This window comes from Saccopteryx bilineata, chromosome 5 (genome assembly GCF_036850765.1).
Source record: "Saccopteryx bilineata isolate mSacBil1 chromosome 5, mSacBil1_pri_phased_curated, whole genome shotgun sequence".
Classification (NCBI taxonomy): Eukaryota; Metazoa; Chordata; class Mammalia; order Chiroptera; family Emballonuridae; genus Saccopteryx; species Saccopteryx bilineata.
The window spans coordinates 141598647-141623166 of NC_089494.1; the positions used below are offsets into that span (position 1 = coordinate 141598647).

General features: G+C 39.3%; 1 protein-coding gene across 1 annotated transcript in view; it reads left to right on the forward strand.

Moving 5' to 3' along the window:
* The window catches only part of C5H10orf67 (chromosome 5 C10orf67 homolog), a 130021-nt gene that overhangs the window by 9301 nt on the left and 96200 nt on the right, over window positions 1-24520 (forward strand). The window contains exons 4-5 of the mRNA XM_066233060.1: window positions 569-643; window positions 23468-23626. Of these exons, the coding sequence (XP_066089157.1) occupies window positions 569-643; window positions 23468-23626 (234 nt within the window). The remainder of the gene's footprint in view (window positions 1-568; window positions 644-23467; window positions 23627-24520) is intronic.

Below are 24520 nucleotides of genomic sequence, written 5' to 3' on the forward strand. Positions count from 1 at the left end.
TCTCTTCCCCTCTCGCAGCCAAGGCTCCACTGGAGCAAAGTTGGCCCCGGGCGCTGAGGATGGCTCTGTGGACTCTGCCTCAGGCACTAGAATGGCTCTGATTGCAACAGAGCGACACCCCAAGATGGGCAGAGCATCGCCCCCTGGTGGGCATGCTGGGTGGATCCCGGTCGGGCGCATGCGGGAGTCTGTCTGACTGCCTCTCCGTTTCCAGCTTCGGAAAAATACAAAAAAATAAAAATAAAAAATAAACATATCTTAATCATAAAAAAAAATTAAAAAAATCAGTTCTAAGAAGACACTAAAAAGACTTTGATATGTAAAATGAAATAAAATCTTCAAATTGTATTTATTTTATCCATTTGGACTCTCTATTGCTTTTGGTTAAGTGTAAGTAAAAACAGAATGTGTTATAATGGCTGTAGCATAGGAGAAATTACTCTTAAATGGAGTTTTTAAGAGGTTATGATGATTTGAATGGTTTTACACTGAATTTCTCCCTAATAGGTATGAGAATTGTTTTCGGACATACATTCTGGTGCTCACTGTACTTATTTTTGGTTCGCAGAATGAGGACAACATGAGAAAATGCTACAATCAGCAGCTGGCAGATGCCATAGCTGCTATCAGAGGAATGTACAAGGTGGGTTTCCAGTGCTGCCTGGGCAAGGCCGGCTTTTACCTTGGGAGTGCACAGGATGGGGATCACTAGGGCTTCCCAGCCTGTGTTATGTTAACATAAACATGCTCAGACCTATAGATGATTTTTATGAGTTTATTTGAGAAAAAGTGATGATATATGTCAGGGAGCAAGATCTCAAATGCTCTGCAGAACAACAGTTTTGCAGCTTCTTTTATGTGTTTAAAATTAAGGGGAGGATGTAAGGAATATTACATGAATGTGAGCGATAGCAAGGTGGGGGTTGGGTTACAGGGTAGTTATCTAGATTCCGTGCTCCTTTAAGGGTGGTTACAGCTTATTTCAAAGGTGTGTTAACCTGATGCACAGAAACAATGAACAAAGCTTGCTTAAGGCAAAGATAAACCTTTCACTAAAAACAGAGGCGGATTAAGGTCAATTGAGGTCCCTGGCGCAGAAGAAAATATTGGGCCCCTTAAAAAAAAGAGAAAGGAAAAATAAAAATACATGTTAACCATATTTTTAAATAAATAAAAAATATTATTTTTTTATTTAATGTTAAAATTGTACATATGAAACCAAACTTGGTTTCATTCGAAAAAAGTGTAAAGTTGGGGTTTTACAGGGCCTTTCAAAGTTGGGGCCCAGGGCGCACACCTGGTGTGCCCACCACTAAATCTGCCTCTGACTAAAAAGTCATATGCCTGTTGTGTGACTGCTCACCATGACTTCCAGGTTAGGAATTTATCATCAAATCACTCTGTAAGGTTACTTTCCATAGAATCCCTTTTGTCATCCATAGTCTTTACCTTTGAATATCTGTTTTCTTAATTTTCAGATCTCTGAAGAGGGATTAGGACTAAGATTGTCCATGCTCACATTAAATTTAACAAAATATAGTTTATGGTGGCTAATATAACTTTCCAGAGACTGGGGAATTTCAATCTAGTATCCAAAGCACCTGGGCAGGTGATGAAATAATACAGTTTGCTTAGTGAGCATGCAGTTGGATAGAGGAAGAACAGTCCCTAGTAAATCCCAGTGAACAGCCTCTGACTCTCAGTAGAATAACTTTTCTCTCTCTCTCTCTCTCTCTCTCTCTCTCTCTTTCTTACTTAAGTGAGAGGAGGATAGATAGAAAGACAGACTCCCACACGCACCCTGACTAGGATCCACCCAGCAACCCCTGTCTGGGTCCAATGATCTGCCCATGTGGGGCCATGCTCACAACCGAGCAAGTTTTAATGCCTGAGGGAGAGGCTCCATGAAGCCATCCTTAGTGCTGGGGCCAATGTGCTCAAATCAATTGAGCCATGGCTACAGGAGGAGAAGAGAGAGAGAAAGAGAGAAGGGGAAGGGAAAGGAGAGGAGAGGAGAGGAGAGGAGAGGAGAGGAGAGGAGAGGCAGAAGCAGAAGCAGAAGGTCACTTCTCCTATGTGCCCTGACTGGAAATCAAACCTGGAACTTCCACATGCTGAGTGGATGCTCTACCATTGAGCCAACCAGCCAGGGCAAAAGTAACTTTTCTAATGGTGAGGATGCTTCTATATGCCAGGGTTGTGCTTTACTCTCCTATATAATAGAAAAATTCATAGTTTTCAATGATTACTTTTCAAGCTTAGTAAATAGCTTGTACTTCTTTTAGTAATTATTAATCTTTTTTTTTTCATTTCAATATGTGTCCATAAAGAAATATTTTTTATTTATAGCAAATTTTGCATTGATTGCATACCTCTTTTCATAGCAGTTAACTTATTTGTGTTTAATTACATAGTTCCATGTCTCTGTTCAGTATCAGACTGTAAGCCTTAGCAGGGCCAGGACATTGTTTGTGTTACTAATCTTACTAATCGCTGTGCCTTGCCTCTTAGCACTCTGCCTGGAACATAATTAGCAATCAGCTAAGTATTGCAAAATATACTTGTGGCAGATACCGGTCACTCAACAATCATTCTCCTTCCCCTCTTTTTAATAAGCAGAAGCCCTTCTTACTCTATAAGCCAAAATGCTAGATTCTTTCTTTTGCAGCTTCCTTTTCAGTATGTCGTAGGAGTGGGCAAGGTCAGGTCCCTGACTAATGAGACTTAAAGTTAAGTGGGCTGTGACATTTGGGGAGCAGGTTGTTCTGTCTAGTTAAAAGAGACTCATGGAAAGAAATACCCATCCTTTTCTTTGCTTGACCTTATTGTGTCTTCTTCCTATGCTAGAACTTAGTGCAGCCAAGCTAAAACCAAGGACTGAGACACTTTGGATGTGCTGAGGGTGGCACAGTAGAAAGGTAGAAAGCACTGGGGTCATTGATGACATCACTAAGCAACTGAAGTAACTTTGGACTTGCCCTGCCTCTGGCCCTTTTATCTCATGAGATAATAACCCCCCGAGTGTTTAAGCCACTGTCAGCTCTTCTTACAGATACTTACAGCTGAAAATATCTATCCTAGGACTGATTGCTCGGTCAACAATCTCTGAGTCTGCGCCCAGTTGTTTTTCTAAAGTGGTATTGTCACTGTCTCCCATGCACCTGTTCCTCTTCAGTGTTTCCTTTGCTCCTACCTGACCAGAGGTAGAGCATAATTCCCATCCCCTGAATCAGCGCTGGACCCGATGACATGCTCATAAGCATGGAATGTGGAGAAAGTGACAATACACAACTTTGAAGGCCAGATCCAAAAAAGCCTCACAACTACATCCTCATACTTTTGGAATGTTTGCCCTCTGGATTTTCCTCTCTGATTCCAGCTGCATAGTGTGAGAACCCCTGGCTATTCTGAGGGTCTACATGGGGTGCTAGGCCCACAGGGCCAGCCTTCAGCCATTTGTTCTTCCCACCCAGTCATTATGGAGCAGAGATAAGCCTTCCCTGTACCTGTCTTAATTCCTTGACCCACAAAGTTTGTGAGCATAATACGTAGTTGTCATTTTACACTGGTAAATTTTGGGAGATGTGTCATGCAGCAAAAGATATCTGGCACAGTATCCCTGCACACACATCAGTCAGCGATTTCTTAAATACATTTGTTGGATAGATTACTTTTCTAATGGTTCTGGCAGCAGAGTATAGCATTGTGGTTGAGAGTTACCATAGTGTATGTTTTAGATGAGAGTCAGACTGCTTAGGTTCAAATCCTCATCCTACCGCTTAAGTGCCTGCCATGTGACCTCAGGCAAAGTACTGAACCGTTCTGCTTCTGTTTCCTTATCTGTCAAATGAGGATCACAAAAGTACCTGCCTCCTAGGCCTGTCCTAAGGATGAAGTGAATTGATCTTTGTGAAGCACTTAAAGAGAGCCTGGTACATGATATGTGCAATGTTAGCATTTGTTAGATAAACAGACACTTTCACACATCCATGACACTCCCTGGTGTTGCTATCTTTTTCTGTTCATTAATATCTTATCTTAGTATTTAGGTGTGTAGCTTTCTGTGTCCTGACTAAAGATTTCAGATAGGATAAAGTGCCCTTAGCTATCTGTAATCATTATCATTTTTTATTATGTTGCATCACATGAAATTGACATTTTTGGAGCCAAAAAAGTCAAATATCAGCAATTTTACAAAAGTGATGACAGCAAGCATACTTATTTTATATCTCATCCCACAGGGAATGAATACAATATTTCACCATCATGCTTCATACTTGCTGTACTCTTCGGTTATTTCTTTTGCTAAGAGGCTTTTTAAAAAATAATCATGAATGCATTTCAATTTTATAAATGTGAGTTTTATGCATCTACTGAGAGGCCATATGATTTTCCCTTTAACTTATTCATAACTAATAATGTGCTGAAATTAATTGATTTTTTACTGTTAAATCAACCTTTTTTTGTATAAGCCCAACTTGGTCATGATATGTCTTATTTTATTTGTTATTGAACTTAGTGTGTTAATATTTTTCTTAGGATATTTTAAATCTATATTCATTGATGAGGTGACCTGTACTTTTCTTTCTTTCTCTTTTTCCTTTTCCTTTTCTTTTCTTTCTCCCTTCCCTTCCTATTCCCTTTCCTCTTCCCCTTCTCCCTCCTCCCTTCCTTCCTTCCTTCCCTCCTTCCTCCCTCCCTCCCTCCCTCCATCCATCCCTTCATCCCTCCCTCCCTTTTTCCCTTCTTCCCTCTTCCTTCCTTCCTTCCTTCCTTCCTTCCTTCCTTCCTTCCTTCCTTCCTTCCTTCCTTCCTTCCCCCCTCCCTTCTTCCCTTCCTCCCTCCCTCCCTCCCTCTTTCTTTCTTCCTTTCTTTCTTTATTTATTTTTGCTGCCTTGTTGGGATTGGTATTAGGGCTATGGCAGCTTCAAAAAATGAGTTTGGAATATTGTGCTCATTTTCTTTCCTAGGAATATTTAGATAAGGTCTGAAACTTTTCTTTCTTAAATATTTAGACCTGCCAGAGGAACCAGCTGGGCCTGAGGAGATGGATTGATTGACATATTTGGGGCTTACTTAATTTCCTTAAAGATTATAAGACTATTTGGATTTTCTATTCCTTCTGAGTCAGATATAGAGAAATATTTGTCCAAGGCGTAGTCTATTTCACTTAAAATAAAAAATTTATTGGATTAAAAGCTTAATAATATATACCTTATTGCTGCCCTATATTTTAGTCCTATATTTTAAACCCCAATATATATTTCAGTGCTATTTTATCCATTTTTTTACTGAGTTTTTAAAATGATATGTTTTTAAGACTAGGAATTCTATTTGACACTTTATGCTTAGTTATTTAGGTTTTGTGTTTATGGCTCTTCTATGATCATAATTTCAGTGTGGTTATTTCTCTAAACATTTAAATAGTCTTGATTTATATTCTATTTCACAATTTTCATAACTTCTACCTTTGAGTGTCTGATATTGGCTGTGACTCATGATATGTCTTTCATTTTTGGGCTTTACCATTTTTGAAAATTTATATTTTTGCGGGAATTTTTTGAGGCTTGGAATGGAAGTGTGTTATAGTAGAGAATATTTATGTTTTTCTTTGTGAGACTCCTGGATCTGTGACCACTTTAATCTCATTCTCAGCTTGAGGTATTTTAGACCACCCGGATGTATGAATTTGGGCCACAAAACTGTGTGGGCCATCTTGTGCTTATAAAACTCAGAAGAGATTTTTTTCCCTTTCTATACTTGGAGCCAAGTTTCCAGACAAGCAATTTCACTTTCAGTGAGGTGGGAGGGGATGTGGAATTCGAGGTGGTTACTTCTAGTTTGCTCTTACAGTAGAGGTGGCCCTTAGATGTCTCAACCTTACTTAGAATTGCCATGTTTGAGGAGTACCTAGGTGATGTCTCTTGTGCCCTGTACAGAGGTGTAAATGAAAGTTCAAATTTACGTGATTGAGCAATGCAGTGGACTTAAGGCTCGCTTCAGTCTGCACACTTCAGTGTTGTACATACATCTTTACATAACTACATTTACCTAATTTTGGTCTAAGTATCCCTTACTTTGTCAGCTCATAAATGCATTTTATCTATCTTTTTTTTTTTTTGTATTTTTTTGAAGCTGGAAACGGGGAGAGACAGTCAGACAGACTCTCGCATGCACCCACCAGGGGCGACGCTCTGCCCACCAGGGGGCGATGCTCTGCCCCTCCGGGGCATCGCTCTGCCGAGACCAGAGCCACTCTAGTGCCTGGGGCAAAGGCCAAGGAGCCATCCTCAGCACCTGGGCCATCTTTGCTCCAATGGAGCCTTGGCTACGGGAGGGGAAGAGAGAGACAGAGAGGAAGGAGGGGGGGGTTGTGGAGAAGCAAATGAGCGCTTCTCCTATGTGCCCTGGCCGGGAATCAAACCCGGGTCCCCCACACACCAGGCCGATGCTCTACCGCTGAGCCAACCGGCCAGGGCCTGCATTTTATCTATCTTGTCCAAAATTTTTGTTGTTTACAATGGGAGGGTAGTCAGAATTCCATTAATTTTTTGAACGTGCTTTCATAGTTCTTTTTGTTTCTAGTACACTGATATACTTCTAATGTATATCCAATGTTCTAAAAATGTGGCTGCATAAGTGACTGTGGTTCTTTATGTATATTTTTTGTACTTCTAGAAGTGGAATGACTTAAAAAGATGACCAATAAGATACAACTCTGTTATATGGCCTATATATTTATTGTTCAAGACAAGGCATTCACACCAATGACTATTACTGTGTTGGCTGTTGTCATTTTTATATTTGACATCTAAGGGAAAAGACATCAGTGCCTTTAACTAACTAGTCAGGTATTGCATATTTTAAAAATTCTTACGGCACACCAGTGTTCTGTGGCACATGGTTGAAAACCACTGGCCTACAGGACCAGCACTGGCCTCCGCTGTTTATGGGCCACAGGTGGGTATTAGCTCTTTAAGTATGTTGGTCTCAATTGCGATGGGCTGGAAACGTAATAAAACTTGGTACAAATAAGAGAATATAAAACATCTCACTTAACATAAGGATGGCATGTTGAGATGATAATATTTTATATATATTGGGGTAAATAAAGCATATTCCTAAAGTAAAAAAATGAGTAGAAATAAGTTTTTAAATGATTAAGTGCTTTATATTCATCAGTGTTTTGTAAATACGTGCTAGTTAAATATGCTTAGCCAACAGTATACTAGTTGTGGTTAGCTGGTTTATACAATTTAAGAATTGTTTTAATGACACAAAGTGATTATTTGAATCTTTGCTTTGGCTTTTCAGCCTGATCTCAGACAGTCTTCCTAATCTTGGCCACCCAGTGTGTTAAGGCTTAGTCATAAGAAAGAACAAAAGAGTATTGAAAAACAACTAAAGTGTACACTTTTGGTTAAGAGAGAGTTTTTGATTAAGTGTAAACAACTCTCTGCTGCCTCCCGGAGTCCAATTAAAGATAACTGGTACAAGTATGTTTTCCAGCTGTGGAGCTAGTACCTAAATCCATTTAACTTGAAAACCATTTCTGGTGTGGTATTATTGCATCATTTACATTTACAGATAAAAAAATGTTTTTTTAGAAATGTGTAAGCTCATATTCAGATAATAAAACAGAAATGCTCCTAGTTTTTCAAATACAAAGATTTAATAAAAGGATTTACCTGTAAGAGCTTATAAAAAGCTCTTGGAAAGACTGGAGGGAGTAAAAATCAGGGCGAATGTCACTCGCTTTCCAATTAATAAACAGTTATCCAACATCATTCATTGAATATCTTTTCCTTTTCTATTGATTTGTGATGTTTTCCTCATGTTTAAAGATAAATTGAGTTGAACATATTAAAATTTTAAGAGTTTATTAATAAGGTGACCAACTTTTTTACAATGAAAAGGAGGACAAAAATAAATTGAAGAAAACAATATCGTAAATAAAAGAAATATTTTATTTATTGCAATGATATAATTCTTTTTTTATGAAATTGTATATCTTTTTAGTACAATTACATTACTCCTAAGCATTGCATTTTGGTATGTAAAGGGGATTAAATTTTCTGGATTCTGACTTATGAAGCCAAGATGGGCTTCTAACAAGTGCAGGGGCATCTCCTTGGTGTATGAGGAATTCCCTGCCCTGGAGCCATGTAAATAACCATGTTGAAAAGAGGATGAGGAAGAAAACTGGTTAGATGAAATGACCAAAACAAAAGTCTGTGAAAGAAAAGAATTATAAGATAAGTCACCCCAAACTCAACATGACTCACTGTACAAAGCATCTTCCCCCTTAACTCTACCCTTTCTCCTGAGTCTCCTGGCCCTAGTCACTGGCACCCCAATTCAGTCAGTCTCACCACCTGGGAAGCTGAGTGTCACTCCCTGTGCACCACAACCCAGCTCCAGGTGGTCACACTTGTGTGATCACTTCCCTTGTCTCCTAGAATGTGGGCAGAACATGGGATTTGCTTCTAATCAATAAAATATAGCAAAGGTGCACGATGATTGTGTGAAGAAAGAGTGTAGCTTCAGTCTCGCTGTCTCTCTCTCTCTCTCTCTCTCTCTCTCTCTCCTTTGTTGGTTTGGAGGAAGCAAGAGGCCATGTTGAAGAGCCCCAGTATTTGTGGGGTAAAGAACTGTGGACAGCCTCTGGAGCTGCAGGCAGCCTTTGGCTAACAGCAAGAAACTGAAACCTGACTCCTCTAGCCAGAGGATCTGAATTCTTCCACCAGCTCAAGTGAGTGCAGAAGCAGTTACTTTCCCATTTGAGCCTGCATTGAGACCATCACCTTGCTGAATGAATACTTTGATTGCAGCCTGTAGCCCTTACACAGAGGACTCACCTAAGCTATGCCTGAACTCCTGACCCACAGAAGCTGTGAGATAGTACATGTATGTGTTTTAATTTTTGTTTTTATTTTATTTATTAATTTTAGAAAGGAGAGAGAGAGAGAGAGGAGAGAGAGAAGGGGGGAGGAGCAGGAAGCATCAACTCCATATGTGCCTTGACCAGGCAAGCCCAGGCTTTCAAACCGGCAACTTCAGCATTTCCAGGTCGACGCTTTATCCACTGCGCCACCACAGGTCAGGCCATGTATGTGTTTTAAACCATTAAGTTTGTGGTAGAACTGTAACATGGTATGGATAAGAAATACAGCCACATTTTTTTTGGTGAGCCATCATTTCCTGCCAGTTTCGTAGCTCTGAAATCCATCCTCTTTCTCTCACCACTGAATGAGCTCAGCAGTCAGCTGCCTCCAGTCTCCTTAAGTCCGTTCTGCCCAGTCAAGTGACTGATCTTTCAAAACACAAAGCCCATCACATTCTTACCTTGTTTAAAACTCTTCAGCATCTCCTCCATTCCTGGGGGATGACATCTAGATCCTTATCACAGTCCAGAGGCCCTTATATTTCTTCACTTTTATTTCTTTCTACTTCTTGGCAAAATCTTCACCCTCCACAGTCTGAGCTATGTGCAGTCACCTGCCTCCTTCTGCATACCTCAAGTTATTAGTCACCTCCCTGGAATTTTCACATAATGTCCCTTCTTGCTGGAATGCTTTCTCTCCCAGATGCTGGCGCACTGAATTGTATTACAATTATCCATTTATGGATAGTTCCTGCGGACCATGAACTGTTTTATTCATCTTTGTACTCTGCTCCTCAAATACACAAAGGCATTTGGCAAATGTTTGTTGAACAAGAAAGGTGCCAAAAGAACTTGACTTCCACAGTGGTATTGGAAATAGACCATGAGTTTCTAGTAAAAACTTCCTAGAACAAAGATAATGGCTAAGGCTGAGGGCTTTAACTAATCTCTCCCTCAATTGTTGATTCATTCATCCATTGGCTGACTTTGTAGCAGAAACAAAAGCAGTCCTTGCACTCAAACTGTTCATGATCTGCGGTCATGAGAGATATAATTTCAGCAATTGCAATCCATAATAGAAGCTTGTACCTGATGGGTGCCTACCTCTCCCTGGGGGTTTGGGAAAATAGTTAAGGAAGACTTTCAAGAGGAAGTGATTCTTGAGTTAAGCATGGAAGGATGACAGATGCTGAATACTTGGTGAGCTGAGGAAGATGGGAGGAAAACAAGGACATGGCCTATTTGACAATGTAGAGACATTAAGATGAAGACCCCGTCAGGGAGCTGCAAGTTGTTGGGTATGTCTGGAAGACAAGAGGGCTGGAGAAAGGGGAGAGAAGTGACACAAGAAAGTGAAGCTAAGAAATTAATATTTTATCTTGAAGACATCAAAGTATTCTAAGCAATTTTCATGACATGCTCACATTTACCATTTTGAAAGAAATATTTTTGGAGTGTTGATGAGACTTGATATATAATAGCCCACTTGCCCACTCAGATTCTGGACCAGCTAAAAAATGAAGTCAGGGAGCCAGCAGATGGTGATCATCTGTTTTCCTGATAACATAGGCTACTCAGTGCCCAGCCCCAAAGAGGGCAGATGGGACTCCCATCGCAGGCAGCAGAGCCGCAGGTCTCCCGGCCAGGGCAGAGCACATGCTCCTGTGGCACTTATTCCACAGAGAGAGGAGAAAGGAGAGAGATGCCGAGATGGGGCCAACTTTCTTCTCCCAATATCATAATCAAGTGAGAGAGTGGAGGATGTCACTACATACGGAAGGAACACTGAGGAAGAAGAAAGCCCTGCTGCCCCTTGATGATGCGGTTCCCAATTCCAACCAGTGCTCCCCTGGAGATCCTGAGACCGCGGTGCCCCGCGGTCCTCAGCATGGGGTTGAAAGAGTACACTATTTACATTCAAGTCCAAGGTCACTTTATAGCTAGTACTGAGAATTTACTTTCTAGTCTCTCACTCCAGATTAGGTCCAGCTATGTTGTCTGATATTGTCTATCAGGAGGTTTTGAGTTACATGAGGGAGGTTCCAACAGAAAAATACATCAGTACACTGAGCATAACAGGAGCCAGTTTTCTTGCTGCCAGAGAGAGGGTTATAATATGGAAAGGAGATAGGCCATAGAATTGAAGAAGTAGATGTGAATTTAAGGTCTTTGGATGTAGGTATTGTGTTAGGATTCTCCAAAGAAACAGAAACAAAAGGACATTTAGAGAGAGAGAGAGAGCTTTGAAGGAATTGGCTCCTGATGTAGGGCTGGCACATCTGAAATCTGTAAGATAGTCCAGCAGGCTGACGACTAAGGGATATTTGATGTTACAGCTCAAGTCTGACAACGTTCTCTCTTCCTCTGGGGACCTAGTCTCTCTGAAGGCCTTATACTGATTGGATGAGGTTCACCCACATTATGGAAGGTGATCCGCTTTACTCAGTCTATGATTTAAATGTTTATCTTAACATTAAAAAAATACCTTCACAGGAACATCTAGGCTGGTATTTGACCTAATCTCTGGACACTAGGAAAGGAAGCCAGACCCACCCCTTTTTCTCCTCTGCAGCCTGCCAAGCGCAAGGGAGGCCAGGACTGGGGGAGGAGGGGAGCTTTGATGGGTAAGAGTAGGCTGAGTTGGGATTTGGGGGGTTTTGTTTTAGTTTTGACTTTTGTTTCTCTTCTATCTTTCTTTCCTTTGTATAAATTTGTTGTTATCTAAGACTTAAAAAAAAAAGCCATAGCACTTTCCTGATAGTTCTTTTAAGAGATGAGAAGCAGGAGACTGGAGATCTGATTCGAAGGGGTGGGGAAAGAAAATGAAACTGCTTTTTGCTCATGTTGTCTTACATCCAGCTGCTTCTATAAACACTAATAAAGCATTGGAAACATTCCGGGAGAGAAAGGGAAACGAAGTCGACTTGTTTGGACCTTACTTTCCTTGATGAAATGTCAAAAGTGAAACTTGTTCTTCTGAAGAACTGTGACCCTCTCTGTCCTGAAGTCCAGAGAGACTGAGCCCAACCTAAAAGCAGGCTGGCTGAGATTGCAGTAACTCCTGGTGCGATTTTCAGTAAGCACCCAGGGGTTGTTTGTGCCGTATTTTAAAGGAGATGGCTTGGTCAACCTATTAGAAACATCTTTGTTAGAATGTTTGTTTTTTGTTTGTTTTGTGTCTTTGGTTTTGTGTGTGTGTGTGTGTGTGTGTGTGTGTGTGTGAGAGAGAGAGAGAGAGAGAGAGAGAGAGAGAGAGACAGGAAGGGAGAGCAGTGAGAAGCATCAACTTATAGTTGTGGCACCTTAGTTGTTCATTGATTGCTCTCTCATATGTGCCTTGACTGGGGAGCTCCAACTGATCCAATGACTCCTTGCTCAAGCCAGCAACCCCTGGGCTTTAAGCCAGCGACCTTGGGCTCAAGCCAGCAACTATGGAGTCATGTCTATGATCCCACACTCAAGCCAGAGACCCTGCGCCCAAGCTGGTGAGCCATGTGGTCAGGCCCTAGCTTAGCTATTAATTTTACCTAGACATATCATTCTACTCAGCTGCTGGTATGTATTACATAGCATAGAGCATTTTCAGTCTGTAAATCTTTTTGAAATATAATACTAAGCATATTAGCAGGTATGATTAGGTTTTACTTTACTTGTGTTTGTATGTGTCCAATAAAAATAAAATAATTCTGTGATTCCCTCAGAGTACAAAACGGACAATATGGTTTTGCATATCTGTGTTGAAAATGAGATTTTTATATGTCGGAAGTAACTACAACATTTACTTTCTAAACATTTCTTACCTGTTCTGTTTTTGTGATACAGTTCATCTGAGTAATGACCGCAATAGGGAAGCACCTGAATGCTTACAAAAGGCTGTCAGGAATGGTACTTCTATCCTAACCCAGTGGTCTCCGACATTTTTTGGGCCACAAACCGGGTTTTTGTTTTTTTTTTTAATTAATTTTACTAGGGTAACATCAATAAATCAGGGTACATATGTTCAAAGAAAACATGTCCAGGTTATCTTGTCAATCAATTATGTTGCATACCCATCACCCAAAGTCAGATTGTCTTCCGTCACCTTCTATCTAGTTTTCTTTGTGCTCCTCCCCCTCCCCCTTTTCCTCTCCCCCCCCATAACCACTGACTCTTATCAGTCTCTTAGTCTCATTTTTATGTCCCACCTATGCATGGAATAATACAGTTCTTGGTTTTTTCTGATCTACTTATTTCACTTCGTATAATGTTATCAAGATCCCACCATTTTGCTGTAAATGATCCGATGTCATCATTTCTTATGGCTGAGTAGTATTCCATAGTGTATATGTGCCACATCTTCTTTATCCAGTCTTCTATTGAAGGGCTTTTTGGTTGTTTCCATGTCTTGGCCACTGTGAACGATGCTGCAATGAATATGGGGCTACATGTGTCTTTACATATCAATGTTTCTGAGTTTTGGGGGTATGTACCCAGTAGAGGGATTGCTGGGTCATAAGGTAGTTCCATTTTCAGTTTTTTGAGGAACCACCATACTTTCTTCCATAATGGTTGTACTACTTTACATTCCCACCAACAGTGAATGAGGGTTCCTTTTTCTCCACAGCCTCTCCAACATTTGCTATTACCTGTCTTGTTAATAATAGCTAATCTAACAGGTGTGAGGTGGTATCTCATTGCAGTTTTGATTTGCATTTCTCTAATAACTAATGAAGATGAACATCTTTTCATATATCTGTTGGCCATTTGTATTTCTTCCTGAGAGAACTGTCTGTTCATGTCCTCTTCTCATTTTTTTTATTGGATTGTTTGTTTGTTTGTTTGTTGTTGAGTTTTATGAGTTCTTTGTATATTTTGGATATTAGGCCCTTATCTGAGCTGTTGTTTGAAAATATCATTTCCCATTTAGTTGGCTGTCTGTTTATTTTGTTGTCAGTTTCTCTTGCTAAGCAAAAACTTCTTAGTCTGATGTACTCCCATTCATTTATTTTTGCTTTCACTTCTCTTGCCTTTGGAGTCAAATTCATAAAATGCTCTTTAAAACCAAGGTCCATGAGTTTAGAACCTATGTCTTCTTCTATGTACTCTATTGTTTCAGGTCTTATATTTAGGTCTTTGATTTATTTTGAATTAATTTTAGTACAAGGGGACAAACTGTAGTGGAGTTTCATCCTTTTTCATGTGGCTTTCCAGTTTTCCCAGCATCATTTGTTGAAGAGGCTTTCTTTTCTCCATTGTGTGTTGTTGGCCCCTTTATCAAAAATTATTTAACCATATATATGTGGTTTTATTTCTGGGTTTTCTATTCTGTTCCATTGGTCTGAGTGTCTATTTTTCTGCCAATACCATGCTGTTTTGATTGTCGTGGCCCTATAATATAGTTTGAAGTCAGGTATTGTAATGCCCCCAGCTTTGTTCCTTTTCTTTAGGATTGCTTTGGCTATTTGGGGTTTTTTATAGTTCCATATAAATCTGATGATTTTTTGTTCCATTTCTTTAAAAAATGTCATTGGAATTTTGATGGAAATTGCATTAAATTTGTATATTGCTTTGGGTAATATGGCCATCTTGATTATATTTATTCTTCCTATCCAAGAGCAAGGAATATTCTTCCATCTCATTGTATCTTTTTCAATTTATCTTAACAATGGTTTGTAGTTTTCATTACATAAGTTCTTTACATTCTTTGTTATGTTTATTCCTAGGTATTTTATTTTTTTTGTTGCAATCGTGAAGGGGATTGTTTTTTTGAGTTCGTTCTCCAATGTTTCATTGTTGGCATATAGAAAGGCTATGGACTTTTGTATGTTAATTAAGGTTGTATCCTGCAACCTTACTGTATTGGCTTATTGTTTCTAGTAGTCTTTTTGTAGATTCTTTGGGGGTTTTGATGTATAGGATCATATCATCTGCAAAAAGTGATACCTTTACTTCTTTTCCGATATGGATGCCTTTTATTTCTTTGTCTTGTCTGATTGCTCTGGCTAGAACCTCTAGCACCACATTAAATAAGAGTGGAGAGAGTGGACAACACTGTCTTATTCCTGATTTAAGGGGGAAAGTCTTCAGTTTTGTGCCATTTAATATGATGTTAGCTGATGGTTTATCATATATGGCCTTTATCTTGTTGAGATATGTTTCTTCTATACCCATTTTGTTGAGAGTCTTAAACATATAATTGTGTTGTATTTTATCAAATGCCTTTTCTGCATCTATTGATAAGATCATGTGGTTTTTGTTCTTTGTTGTGTTGATATGGTGTATTATATTAACCATTTTACATATGTTGAACCATCCTTGAGATTCTGGGATGAATCCCACTTGATCGAGATGTATTATTTTTTTAATAGGTTGTTGTATTTTATTTGCTGGTATTTTGTTTAGTATTTTAGCATCTGTATTCATTAGAGATATTGGTCTGTTGTTTTCTTTTATTGTGCTGTCTTTGCCTGGTTTCGGTATGAGAGTTATGTTGGCCTCATAAAATGTGTTTGGAAGTATTGCTTCTTCTTTAATTTTTTGGAAGACTTTGAGTAGAATAGGAACCAAGTCTTTGAATGTTCGATAGAATTCGCTAGTATAACCGTCTGGGCCTGGACTTTTATTTTTGGCGAGGTTTTTAATAGTTTTTTCTATTTCTTCCCTACTAATTGGTCTGTTTAGGCTTTCTGCTTCTTCTTGACTCAGTCTAGGAAGGTTGTTTTGCTCTAGGAATTAATCTATTTCTTCTAGATTGTTGAATTTAGTGGCATAAAGTTTTTTATAGTATTCTACAATAATTCTTTGTATATCTATGATGTCTGTGGTGATTTTTCCTCTTTCATTTTGAATTTTGTTTATATTAGTTCCTTCTCTTTTTTTCTTGGTAAGTCTTGCTAAGGGTTTGTCAATTTTGTTGATTTTTTCAAAGAACCAGCTCCTTGTTTTATTAATTTTTTCTATAGTTTTTCTGATCTCTATTTCATTTATTTCTGCTCTGATTTTTATTATCTCCTTTCTTTGGCTGGTTTTGGGTTGTCTTTGTTCTTCTTTTTCCAGTTCCTTAAGGTGTGAAGTTGAGTGGTTCACTTGGGCTCTCTCTTGTTTGTTCATATAGGCCTGAAGTGATATGAACTTCCCTCTTATCACTGCTTTTGCTGCATCCCATAGATTCTGATATGTTGTATTGTCATTTTCATTTGTATATATCTTTTGATCTCTGCGCTTATTTCTTCTTTGACCCATTCATTTTTTAAAAGTATGTTGTTAAGTTTCCACATTTTTGTGGGGGGTTTTTCCTCTTTTTTGCAGTTGAATTCTAGTTTCAAGACTTTATGATCAGAAAATATGCTTGGTACAATTTCGATATTTCTGAATTTGCTGATGTTGTTTTTGTGGCCCAACATATGGTCAATTCTTGAGAATGATTCATGTACACTGGAAAGAAATGTATACTCTGTCACTTTGGGATGAAATGTCCTATAGATGTCTATCATATCCAGGTGCTCTAGTGTTTTGTTTAAGGCCAATATATCCTTATTGATTCTCTGTTTGGATGACCGATCTAGAGCCGTCAGTGGTGTATTGAGGTCTCCAAGTATGATTGTTTTTTTGTCAGTTTTTGTTTTAAGGTCAATAAGTAGCTGTCTTATATATTTTGGTGCTCCTTGGTTTGGTGCATATATATTAAGGATTGTTATGTCTTCTTGACTCAGTGTCCCCTTAATCATTATGAAATGACCATTTTTGTCTCTGAGTACTTTTGTTGTCTTGTAGTCAGCATTATCAGATATGAGTATTGCTACGCCTGCTGTTTTTATGTTATTTGCTTGGAGTATTGTTTTCCAGCCTTTTACTTTGAATTTGTTTTTATCCTTGTTGCTTAGATGAGTTTCTTGTATGCAGCATACAGTTGGATTTTCTTTTTTAATCCATTGTGCTACTCTGTGTCTTTTTATTGGTGAGTTTAATCCATTTACATTTAGTATAGTTATTGACACTTGTGAGTTCTGTATTGCCATTTTATACATTGCTTTCTGTTAGTTTTGTGTCTTGTTTGATTATTCTCTTTCATTTTTCTATCTTTTGTTTTTGTTTGGTTGTATTCCATACATCTTTCCTCTGTTGCTATCTTTTAAATCATGTGCTTCTGTTGTGGTTTTTTCAGGGGTGATTACCATTAAGTAATGAAAAGGGCTCCTACCCTGTTCATTGTAGTGCACTATCTTGTGAGTACTTTTGCACTCCATCATTCTTTGCTGCTGTTAATCTCCGTCCTCTCCCCCCCTTTTTTGTTGTTGTCACAGTTTAAATTTGGTTTTATTGTGTTCTTGGTGGAGGTTTTACTTGTGGTTTTGTTTTGTTTTGTTCTTTGTATCTGGTTGGAAAATCCCCTTTAGTATTTCCTGGAGTGGGGGTTTTCTGATGATAAATTTCCTCATCTTTTCTGTATTTGTGAATGTTTTTATTTCTCCTTTGTATTTGAAGGATAGCTTTGATGGGTATAGTATTCATGGCTGAAAGTTCCTCTCTTTCAGAACTTTAAATATTGGGGTCCACTCTCTTCTAGCTTGTAGAGTTTCTGTTGTGAAATCTGATGATAATCTAATGGGCCTTCCTTTATATGTTGTATTCTTTTTCCTGGCTGCCCTGAGAATTTTTTCTTTGTTGTTGGTTTGTGCCAACTTTATTATGATGTGCCTTGGAGTAGGTTTGTTGGGGTTAAGAAAACTCGGTGTTCTGTTTTCTTCTTGAATTTGAGGCTTTAGTTCTTTCCACAGGTTTGGGAAGCTCTCATCTATTATTTGTTTGAATATGTTCTCCATTCCATTTTCTCTCTGTTCTCTCTCTGATATATCTATTATTCTTATGTTATTCTTTTTGATGGAGTCAGACAAGTCCTGTAGGGCTTTCTCATTTTTTTTAAATTTTTGAGTCTCTCTCTTCTTCTCTCTGTTGTGCCTCAAGTTGCTTGTCTTCTATGTCACTAATCCTACATTCTATCTGGCCTGTTCTATTAGCTAAGCTTGTTACCTCATTTTTCAGGTCGTGAATTGAGTTTTTCATCTCTGTTTGATTTGTTTTTATAGTTTCAATTTCCTTGGTAATATATTCTTTGTGTTCATTGAGTTGTTTTCTGAGCTCTCTAATTTGCCTTTCTGTGTTTTCTTGTATATCTCTGAGTATTTTTAGGATTTCTATTTTAAATTCTGTCATTTAGCTCCAAGGTTTCCAATCTATTAAATTTTTTCTCCATAGATTTTTTTCTCATCTATCTGTGCTACCTCTCTGTCTTTTGTATCCATGATATTCGTTTTCTTTTTTCTTCATGGCATCTGAGGGTGGTTTTGTTGATAGTATTAATGAGAATTAATAAAGAATAAAAAGTTAAAAAATAAAAATAAAAAGGAATAAAAAATTTATTATTCTCCCCCCTTTTTTTTCTTCTCCTCTCTTCTCCCCTCCTTGAGAAAAGCTTGTGAATTATATTGTGCTAAATAGAACAAAAACTACCTATAATGGAGGGCCTTAGTTGGGGAGAAGTGATAAAGGGGCAAAAAAGGGGGTATGGACCCACAAAATGCAAAAAAGGAAAAAATTTGGGTCAAGAATAAAATGATTTGCTTTTAGTTGATGGTTGACTAAGAGATATGATGAGAGGAATAAGAGGGAAACAGGAAAAAGGGGAAAAAATTTAAAAATTACTATTGTATTTAGTTAAGCAAGAACTAGATAAAATAGCCAGGGTAAAAGTCTGTGGAGCACTGGTAGTGAGTTAAAAAAGTGAAGTAAAAAAAACCCCAAAGTGCCACAAAGAAAAATTTGAGTCCCAGATAAAGTAATTTGTTTGTGATTGAGGATTGAATGAGAGGAAAAGTAAAGGAGAAAAGAAGAAACTTTTAGAAATGAGAGGAAAAGTAAAGGAGAAAAGAAGAAATATAGAGGGAGAAAAAAAAAAAGAAAGAGGAGAACACAAAAAGAAGAAAAAAGAATAAAAGGAGAGAGAGAGAGAGAGTGAGTTAAGTGTTTTGGAGTGCAACCCTTATAGAGAGAAAGGAAGAAGAAACAAAAGATAATGGGAGATGTAACACTTATGGGTAGTGTAGTTCAAGGAGAGGAGAGAGTAAGACCAGCAGAGAATTAAACGACTAAATTGGAAGAGGAAGAAAATAATCAAGACAAGAAAATAAGAGAAACAAATGAACAAATATAATAAAATGGGATAGATTATAAAATCTGTGGATTATTCTTGATTTTGAGAGGTTATCTTCTTGCTTTTTCTTTTCTCTCCCTCTTCCTGGTCAGTGACTCTGTACCCTGAGTTCTGCCCCTGTGGCATGCTTAGGTAGAGGTTTGCAGTTGATAAGTCTCTATGGCAATGTCATATATTGGGCTTCAGTCTTGTTGGCAGTTGAGGCTCATTAGCATTTGCAGGCTCTACCTATGAGAGAGCCCATATTCCCGGAGCCTCTCTCCTAGTCTTTCCTTCCTGAATTAGTAGCCTGATCATCCAGCAATGGGGTTGCTGCTGCCTCTGCCTGGAGAGTAAGAGGCTCAAAGAGCTGGCAAATCTCCACTCTATTCCCACTCAGTGCAGGGCTCTGGGTAAGGCTCAATCAGTCAGAGCCGCTAGTATAATCAGGCGGGGCTTTGGCCCACACAAAGACCTCTGACTCTGCCCCTCTGTTTGGGAACACGGGCGCCCACTCCCAGAGAAATCTCTCGCCCACTATCTGCACTTGCCAACCAGGATATCCGGCCAGCCGCCTCTCACTCTTGGTGAGGTGCCCCGCCCACACGGAAAAGTTCCAGCGTAGGAAATTTCGCTCCCACTCACTCTCCATGCGCTGCTTTTCAGGGCGCAGGGGCGACCTCAAGACTCTGGTTTCGGCCCACACAAAGGCCTCTGACCCTGCCCCTCTGTCCAGTAACATGGGTGCCCACTCCCAGGGCTCTAGGAGGAATCTCTCACCCACTATCTGTGAGCACCAACCAGGAGATCAGGGCAGATGGCTGTCCCAAGTGCCTTTCTTTGTCTGGGTTGGCGCGAGCTTTAGCTTGTGTTGACTGGGTTGCCACAAGCATAGTTTTTTCTTGGCTTGGATGTCTGTGCCACAGCCTAGTTCAGTCGTTTGTGCCACAGCCTAGTTCAGACGTTTGTGCCGCGGCCTGGTTCTATTCACACCCTATGCCCGCCTTAGTTCCTATACTCTCAGTTCCCATTGAAAGCAGCCCTTATTTAGGTTAGTGAGGAAGGTGGAGTATTTCTTCCTCCTTATTTCCTTCAGGGTTGATTATATATTTAGTCAATTTTTCGCTCAATCATACCTTCGCGTTTAGTGTGGAACTTCTGGAGGCTCCAAGGATAGATTTTTCTGTCTCTGGTTGAAGATCTTGTTGAATTTTGGGGGAGATTTATCCGTATCGCTCCTTACGGCACCATTTCTCTGACGTCATCCATGTCGGACTGGTTTAATGTCAGAAAACATTTTCACGGACCGGACTTTAGGGTGGGATGGATAAATGTATCATGTGACCGAGACAAGCGTCAAGAGTGAATCTTAGATGGATGTAACAGAGGGAATCTGGTCATTTTTAAAAAATATATAACATTGTTCAGACTTAAATATAAATAAAATGGAAATAATGTAAGTTATTTATTCTTTCTCTGCAGACCGGTACCAAATGGCCCACGGACTGGTACCGGTCCGCGGCTCAGGGATTGGGGACCACTGCGCTAACCAATGAAAATAGTAGAACTAATTAATAAAACAGGTTAATATATAGATCAAAGAAAGTTCTAAAATATTTTGAGTTCTCAGTAATATGATACATAATTAGAATTGAGTTTTTTTCAGAACATAAAATAACAAGTATCATATTTCAAAAATTTACCTTGAATGATGATCAAAACATGCTGGTTAAAACAAAAATAAAATACTATCTTTACATATTGTCACAGGAAAGACTTAAAAAATAACAAAATAAGATAGGTTAGGGAGTATAGTAAAACAAATATCCTCATCCTCAAGGTAGGTTATTAATTAGACAGTCTTTTAAAAAAGAGCTTTCCAAAATGAATCAAGACCATTAAAACATATATATGTGTTAGCTAGGAATTGTACTTCTAGGAATCTCTATGCCAAGAAAAAATCAGAATTGTAGACAGATCTAGGTATTAAGATTCAGTATATGGGCTCTGGCCAGTTGGCTCAGTAGATAGGGCATTGGCCTCACCTGCAGACATGCAGGTTGACCCCTAGTCAGGGCACACATGAGAACTGACTGTCTGGCCCTGGTTGGTTTGCTCAGTGGTAGGGCATTGGTCTAGCATGTAGATATACAGGTTCAATTCCTGGTCAGGGCACACAGGAAAAGTGACCATCTGCTTCTCCACCCCTCTCCCTTCTTTCTCTTCCCCTCTTATAACCAAGTCTCTATTGGTCCGAGTGCATTGGCCCAGATGTTGAGGATGGCTCCATGGAGCCTATGCCTCAGAAGCTAATAATAGCTCAGTTCCAAGCAGCCCCAGATGGGCAGAGCATCTGCCCCAGACAGGGGTTGCCGGGTGGATCTTGGTCAGGGTGCGTTCAAGAGAGAGTCTGTCTCTCTGTATCCCCTCCTCTCACTTAAAAAAATAAGAGATTCAGTATATGGAAAACTTTTTAAAAATCATTATATAAATTACGGCATTTCTTTTTTTGTGTGACAGAGACAGAGAGATGGACAGATAGAGACAAACAGACAGGAAGGGAGAGAGATGAGGAGCATCAATTCTTCATTGCAGCACCTTACTTGTTCATTGACTGCTTTTTCATATATGCCTTGACCACGGGTTGTTGGGGTTGGATGCTATAGCAGACCAAGTGATCCCTTGCTCAAGCCAATGACCTTGGGTTCAAGCTGGTGAGCTGTGCTCAAATCAGATGAGCCTGCGCTCCATCCAGTGACCTTGGGTTTCGAACCTGAGTCCCCTGCATCCCAGTCCGATGCTGGGATCCACTGTGGCACTGCCTGATCAGGCAAATTATGACATTTCTGTAGAGCAGGATGTTATGCAACCATCAATTATTAAACTTATGTAAAATGTTCATGTTACGGGAAATGGTCAAGATATAAATTCAAATGAACTAAAATAAGGACAATGCCATATATGATATATGATATCAACTACTATTATAATAATTCATTTCAAACTCATTCAACAATGGATTGTTAACAAAATTTAATCTCTATTTGATTAGAGTTATCAAAAAGTTGTTTACTAGATTAAATATTTTTTTGACTTTTTAAAAATTAGAATTATATTAATTAAAAATATTTTATTGATTTATTTTAGAGAGAAAAGAAGGGAGAAAGAGAAACATTGTTATTCCACTATTTATGCATTCATTGGTTGATTCTTTTTTTTTCTTTTGAAAGAGAGACAGAAAGGGAGAGAGAGATAGAGAAACAATTCGTAGTTGCTTTCACTTTAGTTGTACATTGAGCTTTTCTTACATTCCTTGACCAGGGCTTTGCCTTGACTGGGGCTGAGCCAGTGACCCCTTGCTCAAGCAGAGACCTTGGGTTTTTCATGTTAGCAACCTTTGGGCTCAATCTGGGGAGCTTTGGGATCTTCTGGATGGTTCCGCAGCTCAAGCCAGCAACCTCACAGTGACAAGCCTGCGACCCCGAGCTGACAAGCCCGCACTCAGATCCAGGTACCTCGAGGTTTGGAACTTCAGAGTTCAAGGTTTGGAACCTCAGAGTTCAAGGTTTGGAACCTCAGAGTTTGGCATCAAAGCTCTAGCCACTCCACAACCACTGGTCTGGCTCACTGGTAGATTCTTGTATGTGTCCTGACCAGGGATTAAACCCACAACCTGGGTGCATCTGGACAATGCTTGAACCAATCAAGTTACCTGGCTGGGGAAGTTTTTTAGGTTTTTAAGAAAAGCACAGACAGAGCCATCTTATTTTTCAAACAAAGAGAAAAGAAATTAATGATATAATTTTTAAAATAGTTATGGATATAGACCCTGAAGATAATTTTTTTTATACCTAATGGTTCTTTATCCATTGCTTTGCATAAAATAAAAAGAAACCCTTTTTTTAATGCATATTCTTCTAGTCTGGTCTGTTTCCTAAGCTTCCAAATGAAGCATAGTTTGTCTAGAAGATCAAAGATCAGCAAACCTTTTCCATGGAGAAGAATAAAAGCAACAATACTTCCTTCCACATCTCCATTCCAAACCATTGAGGTGTTAGTTTACTTTCTTTCTTTACATACTTAAATACTTGCTATCTTCCTTTAGAGGAATATTGAAGTGGGACATTCACAATCATTGTGTGAATTTACTATTAAGGTTTACTATTATTATTTGCAGGGCTGATGCAATTAGAGTAAGACATCATGACATCATACTTTAGTGTTTTATAGGATAATACTGTGCTATAGTCCATGATACTTCAGCATATCCTTCAATGTAAATGTATTTACTAAAAATTGTGTGTAAGTTACAAAGGTAAAATAACTTACAAGACAGTAGCTTAAATAAAATAGGAAATAATTTCTGGTGGTGCTAGCTGATTGTCTGATTCTTAGTGCTGCTCCCCTTCCCCCAGCAATTCTTTGAAATAGAAGAAGAAGAGATAGCGTCTATGCATAACTCAGCTACTGCCAAGATAACTCTTTTGTTAAAAAAACTGAAAAAGAAGGAAGAAGTGATTAAGGAATTAAGAGAAGAATTGGAACGACATGAAGAACTTGGATCTCAAAAATTTGTAAGTTTTAAAGCAAAGAACAGTTAATTTTAATATATGTAAATAAAGTTATAACTGTCTAAATGATTAGATTGGGAATAAAAGAAATACAAGTAATGTATCTTGGGCATCTCTTCACAGTGTAAGCCAGCCCAACCCTTTTTAGCTCAATGTCACATTCTAGAAAACCCATAACACTTATAAATAGGAGCAATATAATTGTTCTTTTTTTTTAATAATGGCAATAAAATAACCTATCTCCCACTGCAAAAAAAAAAAAAAAAATGTTCCCACTCTAGAGGAACATGTAAATAGACTTTTTTTTTTCTTTGTATTTTTCTGAAGCTGGAAATGGGGAGAGACAGTCAGATAGACTCCCGCATGCGCCCGACAGGGATCCACCCGGCACGCCCACCAGGGGCGATGCTCTGCCCACCAGGGGGCGATGCTCTGCCCCTCCGGGGCGTCACTCTGCCGCGACCAGAGCCACTCCAGCGCCTGGGTCAGAGGCCAAGGAGCCATCCTCAGCGCCCGGGCCATCTTTGCTCCAATGGAACCTTGGCTGTGGGAGGGGAAGAGAGACACAGAGAGGAAGAAGGGGGGTGCGGAGAAGCAAAAGGGCGCTTCTCCTGTGTGCCCTGGCCGGGAATCGAACCCGGGTCCCCCCGCATGCCAGGCCGACACTCTACCGCTGAGCCAACCAGCCAGGGCCAATAGACTTTTGTTTTAATTCGGAAGATTCCCACCCTTTATTGCAGATAGTTTGAAAGACACAAACCTATTTCCCCAAGTTAGAGGCATCCATGAAACTAGATTGGAACAGGATGATCTTAAGGAGAAATGTCAAGAAGGAAAATTCTCAGAGGGTTTTCCTCCAGTTATCTCTTATGAAATGGGAGTCAGGAGCTGTTTTAC